Source organism: Grampus griseus (assembly GCF_964374135.1).
Source record: "Grampus griseus genome assembly, chromosome: 5".
In the NCBI taxonomy this organism is placed as follows: Eukaryota; Metazoa; Chordata; class Mammalia; order Artiodactyla; family Delphinidae; genus Grampus; species Grampus griseus.
In genome coordinates, this window is record NC_138998.1 from 135,643,520 (window position 1) to 135,655,275 (window position 11,756).

Genomic DNA, 11,756 nt, shown 5'->3' on the forward strand with positions numbered 1-11,756 from the left:
CACAACAGTGAGAGGCCCGCGTACCGCAAAAAAAAAAAAATGGTGCTGCTTGTGAGATTGTAAGGCCAACAGTCTTGAGGATGACTCTGGGTTTCTGTCAGTGAAGTGGCATCGGAGGAAGAGCAGGATGAGGAGACCGCCCTGAGGCTGGCGTTGAAGACGTAGGGCTTGAGTGGCCTTGGAATCAGTCACCCACGTGGATCTGCCCATTAGGAAGTTTGGATGTGCAGATTTGGATCTCAGGAAGATATTCTAGACTCGAATCTTTTTAAAAGTGGGCATTATGGATTTCCCTGGTGGTCCAGTGGTTAGGACTCTGCGCTTCCACTGCAGGGGGCGTGGGTTCGATCCCTGGTCGGGGAACTGAGATACTACATGCTGCACTGCGTGGCCAAAAAAAAAAAGTGGGCATTATCCTCAGTGAGCACACAGTCACCGAGGGACAAGAGGGCGTAGCACAGGTGGGGTGGAGGCTGCACCTCTGACAACATGAGGGGCAGCAGCACTTCAGGTGTGCACGGCGGCAGGGCTGCGGGGAGAGCTGAGCCAGGGGCCCAGCGGATGGGACAGAAGCCAGCAGTGTGGGGCCATGAAGAGCTCATTTTGAGAAAGAGAAGGTGGCCAGCAATTTTTAAGAACAAAACATTTAATTCGTTGTAATTCAAATACTGTGCACTTGAGCAGCCAGGTTTTATTATAGTTGTGCTTAATTGTTAGTCTTTGTTCACGGATATCACTCTTAGTGATCCAGCCACTGTGGTGTGTTCCTTGTAGATTCATCCTAAGTTACTTCCTGAGTCTTCAGACCATGATGATCAAGGCCCCTCCACTTCCACAAGTCACAGGACTGGAGACCGAACAGCAGTTCCCGAGGAATCAAGTCTGGTCTCTGCTACTGATGGCCCAGTGGAGTCGCCCTCCTGTGAGCCAGAAGCCGGCCGGCTGCCAGAGTGTGAGAGCGCCGGCCAGGCAGCTCGGTCAGAGCCAAGCCCGGTGGCTGATCAGAAGTTACCTGGTGCTCCAGGACGTGCCACCCGCTCAAGCCAGTCTCCAAAGAAACCGTTCAATAGTATTATTGAGCACCTATCAGTGGTGTTCCCCTGTTACAGCAGGTACGAATCCAAAATGTCTGCAACTCTGTTAAGTGCTTTATTGAACTGAGGTTTCCTGATTAGATAACATTACAGCCAATTAGGGGCTGAAGTGGAAAGAACTGCATAATTGTTTTACTCAGAAAGACAAGCGCTGCACTTTTTCCTTTTGTAAACATAGAAGTGAGCAGTTTCAAACCAATAGATTGAAAACATTGAACACTGGTTAATCAGTACTCATCAGAACCCTTGGCAGTTTGCTAAGATTTAGATGAACTCAGTAACTCTCCAACACTAGTTATGGAATCACTAAATGAAGTGCAAAACATTAGTTTTACATTATTTCAGGGAAAAAAATCCCACATATAGCAAAGAAGGCAACAGCAACTTACACCTTACTGGACAGCACCTCCGATTCGTTAGAAGTGTGAGGCTGACAAGGCTAGTTGTAATCTGCTAGTGAGTCAGGTGTGTGCGCATGTTACAAAGGGGTCCTTACGAGGGTGAGGAGAGCTGCCTTTTTGGCGGGCGGTGGGGGGGGGGTATAGTTGATTTACAGTGTTGTATTAGTTTCAGGTGTACAGCAAAGTGAATCAGTTGTACCTTTACGTATATCCACTCATTTTTAGATTCTTTTCCCATGTAGGTCATTACAGAGTATTGAGTAGAGTTCCCTGTGCTATACAGTAGGTCCTTATTAGTTATCTCTTTTGTATATAGTAGTGTGTATGTGTCACTCCCAGTCTCCCCATTCATCCCCTCCCACCCCCCCAGAAACCATAGATTTGTTTTTTATGTCTGTGACTATTTCTGTTTGGTAAATAAGTTCATTTGTACCATTTTTTTAGATTCCACGTATAAGCAATATCATATATTTGTCTTTCTCTGTCTGACTTACTTCACTCAGTGTGACAGTCTCTAGGTCCATCCATGTTGCTGCAAATGGGCAGAGCTGCTTTTAACTAAGTCAGCCAGAGTTGTCATTCAGGCACTTCAGCAGTGCTTCTGCATCAACCTCTGACCTCACTCCAGATTGGTGCGAGGGGACAGAGGTACTCCTGGTCTCAGCCTGGAGAGAAGGTGAAGTGGAGGGAATGTCTCTGGGATACAGCTCAGAAGAGAGGAATCCACATCCAGAATTGACCCTCCGCACCTCCCTTGTTATTTCTGTCTTTGACACGATATTAGTCACAGTCTTTGAGATTATACTTTTGAAACACAGTAGTTAATTATGATTGGCCAAATTTGATGTTCTGCATTTGTCAGTGGAGCCCTGCCCATTTGGAAATAAGTATATCTTGTCTGCACATGGGCATGTTTAGCCCTGCCTAAGTTTGATAAACATTGTAAGTTCTCTCAATAGCAATTACCATGCAAATTAGTAAAAATAGTCAAGTTGTAATTACCAAAAGTACGTTACAAATAAAATTGTTTGTAATCCTGACTAAATCTGGCAGAATATAAACCACCAAATAGATATGCATCCTGATTTTCTGCGTGTTAAAGCATATGAGGTATTAGTGCTACAGATACCAAGTTCCTATTGGTTAACGATATAAATCACATCCACTGCTACCTATGAAAAATTCAGGCTTTGAAAACTTTGTTGTTGGTTAGATTTTTTTTTTTTTTCAGTATACGGGCCTCTCACTGTTGTGGCCTCTCCCGTTGCGGAGCACAGGCTCCGGATGCGCAGGCTCAGCAGCCATGGCTCATGGGCCCAGCCGCTCCGCGGCATGTGGTATCTTCCCGGACCCGGGGCATGAACCCGTGTCCCCTGCATCGGCAGGCGGACTCTCAACCACTGCGCCACCAGGGAAGCCCTGTTGGTTAGTTTTTTTTTTTTTTTTTTTTTTTTTTTGCGGTATGCGGGCCTCTCACTGTTGTGGCCTCTCCCGTTGCGGCGCACAGGCTCCGGACGCGCAGGCCCAGCGGCCATGGCTCACGAGCCCAGCCGCTCCGCGGCACGTGGGATCCCCCCGGACCAGGGCACGAACCCACGTCCCCTGCATCGGCAGGCAGACCCTCAACCACTGCGCCACCAGGGAAGCCCTGGTTAGATTTTTAAAGGGAAGAAGTCAACAAAACTAGTTTGTTCTTAGATAGAATGAGATTTTATTGATTTCAGGTCAGATCCAATGGCGTCTGATCATTCATTGATTTTGCTTAAAGCTACAGTATATCCAGGCTATAAGAAGTCAGGTTTCTAAGTAGAGATGGAGATCTCAAATGGATCTATCAGATACACTGTTACTTTGAAAGTCTATTAAAACAAATATTTAGAAATAATATTGGAATTTTCATAGTGCTTTGAAAGATTGATTTTGCTGCTCTCTGTATACAGTTACTGTTGTTGTTTACAAATGAATTATTTGTGTGTATTTGATTTTGTTTCTTTTTGCTGTTGGGTTAATATTGGCCCGTAATATTTCTTTGCAGCAGAAAACTTTAACTTTCTCTTGACATTATTCCCACTTTCTCTTTCAGCACCGAGCTTGCTGGTTTTATTAAAAAAGTAAGAAACAAAAACAAGAACTCGCTCTCTGGATTGAGTATTGACGAAATTGTGCAAAGAGTGACAGAACACATTCTAGATGAAGAGAAAAAGAAAAAGGTCAGTTTTTCATTTAGATTCAATAAAATGTTCCACTTTATTCTTATTTATTTATAAAATAAGAGAATTGTGGGGGAAAATGCTTCCAACCCCAAAATGGAGAGCAATTCAGTGGATAGAAGAGGGTCAAGTTTTTGGGTCACTGAACTTGCTTCCCTGCCCCATGATCTTGCTGCAGCCAAATCCAGGAAAGGACAGGAGGCCGTCCGAGCCCAGCTCTGCTGCTTCTGTGACCAGGGCCACCCAGGGCCCGCCCTCCGTACTTGTTGGATCATCACCCGAAAGCCAGGGGCAGAAGACAGACGACGTCCCTGTGAGTGTTGCATGTATGACCATAGAGTCAGTTCTCTTCTTCTGATGAAGAACAAGAAGGAAACAGAACTATCAATCCATGATTTAGCCCCATTTTTCTAGATTGAATTTATTTGATCTTGAAATTGGAAACCAAGTTTAGATGTACTTGAGTGTTTCATTAGGAGAGCCAGTGAATGGCGAGGTTGTCTCTCCACTTCCACGGGTAGCTCGGGGCCCCTGCATGTAGTGACAAGAAGAGCTGTCACCACATTGTGGGAACTGGGCCTGTGGATGGTCAGGTAAATTCACTTTTTGTATCAAGTGTGAATAGTTGGAAAACTTGATTTTTGGATAATTTTCTTCTACGTGTGACCATGGGCTTTGGAATAACACAGACTTGGTTCCATCACGTAATAACACTGTGAGCTCGAATCATATCTGCTTGTTCGGGTCGTCGTGGGGATGAAGTGCTGAAGTAGAATAGGCAGAGTCAAGTGCTGTGCTCGGGAAGGGCTGGTTGCTTCCCTCCTCTCTCCCCTCAAGGGGCGCGGGGGGCACACAGGAATGAGCCCATTAAATTAACTTGCCTTTAATTTGATATACTGATTTAGATTGTTTGTTGTCCTTTCAGACAATGAGAATGTTACAGTGACACAGAACTTTTTATAAAATACTGTTACATCTGTGATGTCAGTCGACAGGGCATTATAACTGTCTGTATGAATGAGGAATCCGAGGCACAGGTGGCTCGCGCATCTTGCCAGCGTTCCTTCCTTCGATTTGACCGCAGCGTCCTCAGCGCACTGACCAGCTCGTGCTGGGGACTGTGCGTTAGGGACCGGCTGAACGTGTGGCTGGAAGAGAGATGGCCGTCTGGCGGCTCACAGCCGTGGGCTTCAGAGTGAATTCTGGTGCGGAGCACATTTCCCTTTTTTATGGATTTATTTATTTATTTATTTATTTATGGCTGTGTTGGGTCTTCGTTTCTGTGCGAGGGCTGTCTCCAGTTGCGGCGAGCGGGGGCCACTGTTCATCGCGGTTCGCGGGCCTCTCACTGTCGCGGCCTCTCTTGTTGCGGGGCACAGGCTCCAGACACGCAGGCTCAGTAGTTGTGGCTCACGGGCCTAGTTGCTCCGCGGCATGTGGGATCTTCCCAGACCAGGGCTTGAACCCGTGTCCCCTGCATTGGCAGGCGGATTCTTAACCACTGCGCCACCAGGGAAGCCCCCACATTTCCCTTTTTTGTCCAACTACAGTATCACTGTTCAGGTGAAATTGAAATTAGAAGAGTTGCAGGCCCCATAGCGCAGTCAGCAGTGCAAGACTGCACAAAGAGCGCTGGTTTGCTGACTTGAGCTAAGCAGTGAATCTTTTTTGTGAACTCGTTTTTATGCCTCCCATACATTTTCACGTTCTGCTACCCTTTGGAGACTTTCTGCATCACATACACTCAGGTCCCAGAGGGTCTCACCCCAAAGGGAAAGCTTATGATCATGCAGAGCATTCCTGCAAGGCCTGGCTGGAGTCCCCTCCCTCTCTCAGGGGTGTTCCTGCTGGTCATGTGCTCTGTGGTCGAACAACCAGGTCAACTTCTTGGCATTCTCATTGATGTGTGAGTGTGTGTGTGAACTCCTTTGTGTGCGTGTGTGTGTGTGTGCACGCGTGCATCTGTGTGCTTGTTGGCCATCCCAAGATAGACCATAATCACCTTTTGGGAAGAGATTGCTTTCTACTTCGTGGTTGATGTTGATAGTAATAAAGGTGTAAAAGCTGACTTATAAGGATAATATGTATTGGAACCGGGACTTAATTTGCTAATCATAGGTAGTTTTTTAAAGATTAAAAGTAATTTGCTTTGTTTTTTTTTTTAAATTAATGTAAAATTTTACTTTTGGCTGTGTTGGGTCTTCGTTGCTGTGCGCGGGCTTTCTCTAAGTTGCGGCGAGCAGGGGCTACTCTTTCTTGTGGTGCGCGGGCTTCTCATTGCGGTGGTTTCTCTTGTTGCGTAGCATGGGCTCTAGACGTGTGGGCTTCAGTAGTTGTGGCACGTGGGCTCAGTAGTTGCGGCTCACGGGCCCTAGAGTGTGTGGACTTCAGTAGTTGTTGCTCGCGGGCTCTAGAGCACAGGCTCAGTAGTTGTGATGCACAGGCTTAGTTGCTCCACGTCATGTGGGATCTTCCTGGACCAGGGCTCGAACCCATGCCTCCTGCATTGGCAGGCAGATACTTAACCACTGCGCCACCAGGGAAGTCCCTGCTTTGTATTTTTAAATTATAAAAGTTTTGTGGTTCATAATAGAAAATCAAAATAAAAAGAGCGTATGAAGAACCCCAAAACCCACCCTCTAAGGGTAACCAGTACTATCATATCAGTATCTATTTTTCTAAACGCTTTTGTATCTGTGTGTATACTGAATTTAGTCAACTGTGCATATATTTGTGTGTGTGTGTGTGTGTGTTTCAATTAGAAATATATTGTGCCCACTTTTCCATACCAGGAAATAGTCAAGTTAACCGTGGGTTTTTCTGAACTTTGCAGAGACCTTAACCTGCCCTTTCCCCAGGGCTGACACCTCCACCTTTCCTCCCAGACCCTTCCCTGGGGGCCCGCACAGAGGAGTGAGAGCACATCTGACCCATTGCTGCAGCGGCAACAGTGCCATGGGAAAGACAGAAAACCCCGTGCAGCAGTTCAAGGTGTCATAGCCTTCAGGCACTGCCCCCAGCTGTACTCCCTGACCTTAACCCACTGCCCGGGCTGCATTCATTCACTTTCTTGACAGTTTATGGAGTCTCAGTTTGGGGCCAGGTTCCTTGCCAGCTGCTAAGAACACAGATAAGCAAGGCCATTTCCTGCCTTCAGGGTGCTCAGAGTTAAGGTGGGGAGTGAGGGTCGAAGTTAATGATGCATGTGGGGTGAGTGCTGTGAGCCATAGGGAGAGCTTCACGCCTGGTGTTCTAGGCTGGCACTCTGCTTTCACACAGAGCACGCTGTCTGTGCTCACCAGACTGGGAGCGGCTAGGGCCGGAAGCCCTCCCATTCATCTCCGTGTCGCTGTGCCCCGCACAGTCCCTGACCATGGATGTTTGCTGAATGAGGCGTCAGTTCGTTTTGTTTTGATTTATACAAGTAATCCACATTCATGGAAACTTCAGAAAAATAGCAAAGAAAAAAGTTAAATCTCTCAACCAAAAGTAGCCAGTAACCACTGTTAACATTTTATATCTTTCCAGACTCTTTTCTAGGCATCTCTGTATATACACATTCTCCCTATTTTTAAAACATTGAATTATATAATCATATGATACATACTGTTCTGTAGCCTACTTTTATTCAGAGAGTTTTTGTGACTAACTTGCCACGTCACGGATTATGGAATTTGTCATGATTTTAATCAGCCCCATGATAATCCGTAGTGTAGAAATGTCATAATTTATTACTGTCTCCAACTGTTAGATAATTAGATGAACAATTACTTTGTAATATTCAGCTAGTACCATACTTTATTTAGGTATGGGTTGGGGTAAGTAGGTATTTGTAGTATTTTAGCTGGGAATGAGTTAACCACATAAAACATTTTTTTCTCTGAGAAAATTAAAACTTTATTTTTTCCTAAGAAATGTTATTAGAAAATAAGTTGTTCCCTCAGTCTCCTTAACTATAATTGAGAATAATTTTCCACCTTAACTGTGAAAGTTCTGGAAGGCCACTTGTAAGAAGAACTCCTGTAGTAAGGAGAAATTTAGTTATTCTTTACTATTGAGATGCATTTGTTTCCACAGGTGTCCGGTGCAAATTCCTGTGAAATATGCCTAGAAGTATTCAAATCCAAAAATGTACGTGTGCTGAAATGTGGGCACAAGTTTCACAAAGGGGTAAGGATTCTCCTTGGCCATCCTCATGTCATGCATTTCGACTATGGAGTATTTTGAAAATAAAAAGGGACTTTGTTTTCTAGGCTTCAGTACTTGCATTTTCAAAGCACTTTCTAAACCTCCTCCTGTCTGTGATGATTGTCTCCCTCCCAAAGATTGATGCTGCAGGAAGGGGAGCAGATTCCTGGGCCCTGCAGCGTGCACTGTGCACACTGTCCTCTGTGTCATGAGTGCAAAGGAACAGTTGGCCCCATCAGTTGCTGAAAGTCAGAGCAGTACTGGTTCCTTAGAAGCCAGTTTTTTATACGCACCCGTTTCTTATATGCGTGGTCAGACAGGTACACAGTGCAGCAGTTTGTCAATTTACTGCAGCAGGTGAAGTAAGTTTAACATTTTGGAGGAGAAAAACTAAACTAAACCGGGTCCACTGTGCCTGATCCTGGGAGATTCTGGCCTCTGCCCTTCCAGGATTTGTGGTGACTGTTTTGGTGATTTGGGTGCTGTGAGCATTTGTCCTGCACCCCTGCTGCTGGTTTAGAGCAGATCAGGTCTCTGCCCTGTCAGTGTAGGAATCCCTGAGAAAAGGGGTACACACAGTACACTCACTAGAAAGAGTCCAGACAGCGTGCAGTCTCCCGCACGGCCTGCCTTCTCCCTCCTTCCCGGGTAGGGGCATCCTGTCTGGGCTCTCGAACTTACACACACACTCGGCTCTATAGCGGCGGCAGGCCAGCTGGGAGCACGCTGGGTAGACAGGCTCCAGCGAGGCTGTGTGGCGTGCAGGCTGGTGGGATGGGCAAGGAACAAGACCAGGCAGACAGGGTGAGTCCAAGGGCCAGCCTCTAGAAGTCAGGGCGGCTGAAGCACGAGACTGGAGCAGGGTGTGGGGGGATGGGAGGGCAAGGCCATGCCCCAAGGTCAGGCCCTGAGTGTTCAAGGTCACATTCTGAGGTGGGTTTCTTTGTTCCTGGAGCTTGGTCCAGACTCCTACCCGGAGCAGGCTCTGGTGTCCCTGGGTGTTGGGTGGCTCCAGGCCCTACCAAATGTCACAGTGAAGTTAGCCGTGTCTGCTGAGGCGAGTGGTACAGGAGGGCTGAGGTTCCATGTGTTCCTAAAGGCACTGGCTAATTGTCTTTTCTCATTTCAGTGCATCAAGCAATGGCTTAAGGAGCAGAGCACTTGCCCAGCCTGCCTGGCTCGTGATCTCCTGTCAGAAGAGTAACCTGCCCTTCTGGAAGAGGCCCACCCCACTGTTCTAGGTAGTTACAATTCACTAAAGAGTATATACTGTTTGTTGAGTTGGAAGAATAACAATATACTACCTTTGATATAAAAAGCAACATGTGAAGATTCTTTGCACTGTGCTTCACAGTGCTCATAAATGGAAATCTTTAATACAGCTGACAGTAAGTAAGTTCCCAACTCTGACTAGCCACTTAATAATCGCCAAATGGTGTCTGATAAAGTTATGTGTGACCACATCCTTACATTGCTGGGGCGGCTTGCAGAGGTGCTCTCTGAGATGGAAGGAAAACATGGTGAGTGCCTCAAAGCAGGACTTAAATTATAAGTATCCTTGATCTTTTAAAGTGCCCCACGTTAAAGTTTTTTGAGATCAGTATTCCTAAACAAATGCCTACGTTTTTCCTTAAAGATTCTGCATTTTAAAAAACGGGCTTAAGCAAACCACATTTGACTAGGTTGTAGTTGATGTTAAAATATTGGCTGATTCAGACCAAAAGGTTCATTCAGATCTCCTCTTCATGTGATTTTGATTTTTCATTTCATTATTTTATTTCTCCCCAGTAGATTTATAAGTGCTTGTTTTTCATATTTTAAAGACATAATGATTTTTGAAAATCACACAATAAACTTATTAACATCAGCCAAGACTTTTTTTAACCCCTAAAACTGAGGCTCCGTATCCATTACCCCAGCCCCACATTGGGAACTTACTCTGAATACTTCTCTGTTCTCATCAGTGATGTCGTCCCTCTTTATGAGTTAGACAACAAGTGTTTGGGTGTCTCTGTCTAGCACACAGTGGGCACTTTCCTTATCCTACCACCAAAAAGAGACACTTGTGTAATTAGACAGTCCCGAGGAGTCCCTGTTACAATTGTTCAGTGTTTGACATTTGTGTAAAGTAATGCATGCTCTCTTGTACTGTGGCCTGAGAACAAAACTGTAACTGCATTAGAAACTTAAAAAATTAGTTCTCTGTAGTGACTTCATAGGCAGTAGTAGTAAATACAGAAACATGAATTCTGGACACATTCCATTTCTCTCAAACAGGAAGGGTCAAAAAATGTTTTTTCCGTGTGTTCTTTGTTACCCGCTAGAAGCTCACAGTCGCAAGTTCATGAGCTGATTTGGTCGCTTCCCTCTGCCTTGTTTCCCTGTGAGTTCCGATGTCTTAGTGACTTAGTGCATAGAAGCTTCCTCCATATTTCGAAGCAGGTCCCTAAAACATTGTCTGCATGTTCAGAATAACTGAGGACTTGTAGATATGAAGATACACAGGGCCCAGTTTGTAGCAGCAGGTACAAAGGGAAAGAAGAGCAGCTGGAGAGAAAGAGAACGTGTTTTGTACATAACTTCAAACAAATACTTGTGAACCTGCCTTACACGTGTCCTGTAAGTGTCGAAATAAAAAGCATTCTAAAATAACATCAGTTTACTGTCGTGTTATCTGTTCTTTGTCAAATAATTTAAAGTATTCTACTTGAAAATTCAAGACATATATTACGCTGACATTTTAAAAGGTGACTTCATTTGGAAAGAAGAGCCATGGTACGTCTGAGGAGTCTAACCAAGAGGTCTTAGGACATTTTAGAGCCTGGATCAAAGATATCCTCTGTGCCTAAATAGAGGTTGCTAAACTCAAGTTCACAAGATTGGCTGTTGAAATTTGTGAATGGAAAGTTTATACAGAGATGGTAGAGTTTACTGTTTAGGATAGAATAAGAGGTTTTTCATGTGAATACACGTGAAAATGTTAGAGTTAATCCAATTGCATGTCTCAGTATTGACTTTTTTGAGGTACTTGTGGATGGTTAGCAGACGTTTGGTCCACACCAGAATGTCCTTGATATTTGGTCCTGTCCAAAAGCATTTGGCAGGGACCAAATATGCTTATGGATGTTTTAGATTGGGCCAGATTTCAAGGACCTTTTGGTCCTTGTGGATTCATGAGAAGGGTTTCCCTTTTAGAGGACCTTCTGGTATGCTGAGCGCTAAGAGATGATTGAAAAAAGCCAATATTATCAGTCTGTGTCTTCAATCCGGTAGCATTTAATTGAAAATAGTGTATAACTTAAAACAATGACTGTTCCTAAGAGTTTGGATTATTTTCCCTGCTGAAAAGTTTAATCTATGCTATAAATAATGCATAATCCAATATAAAATTGAAATGGTACCCCAGCATTGCAAAACGTTACTACACTTTTAAGGTAATTTCAAAGACCGTAGAGTGGAAACAGGTGGGAAAAGTGATCACACCACAAAACTGAAGCAACGAAATTATTTTAGGTAGTTTTTCAATCAGATGTCACTCTCTGGAAAAATGGATTAAAGGAAACAGGTAAAAGAGGTAATAGCAAGGTGGCAGTTTCTTTCATCAACATACGAGGTACTTGCTGATGAGGCTGATAAAAAGGGAAGACAGTGAAGTAGATGGGAAGGCTTGTCTGAATGAGGACCAAAACCATCTCCAGTATGACTCTTCGTGAAAGGAATAGGAAATACATTTCAGGTGTTTTAACTTTAATCAAACTTGATTAATAAACGTTAATCATCAAACTTTATTAAAAAATAATTGTAAGAAGAATGGATCATCGGTTGTATCTAATCCCTTTTTCTCCTCTTCACCCTGATATGAT

At 44.6% G+C, this 11,756-nt stretch overlaps 1 protein-coding gene across 4 annotated transcripts in view; it reads left to right on the plus strand.

Annotated features, from left to right (window-relative positions):
• The window catches only part of TTC3 (tetratricopeptide repeat domain 3), a 141,034-nt gene extending 130,489 nt beyond the window's left edge, over window positions 1–10,545 (plus strand). For all 4 annotated transcript variants that reach the window (XM_082654211.1, XM_082654214.1, XM_082654213.1 and 1 more), the window contains 5 exons: window positions 775–1,112; window positions 3,579–3,705; window positions 3,884–4,018; window positions 7,783–7,875; window positions 9,023–10,545. In XM_082654211.1, coding sequence (XP_082510337.1) covers window positions 775–1,112; window positions 3,579–3,705; window positions 3,884–4,018; window positions 7,783–7,875; window positions 9,023–9,097 — 768 coding nt within the window. In that variant the 3' untranslated portion in view covers window positions 9,098–10,545. The remainder of the gene's footprint in view (window positions 1–774; window positions 1,113–3,578; window positions 3,706–3,883; window positions 4,019–7,782; window positions 7,876–9,022) is intronic.
• Window positions 10,546–11,756: the final 1,211 nt, after the last annotated feature.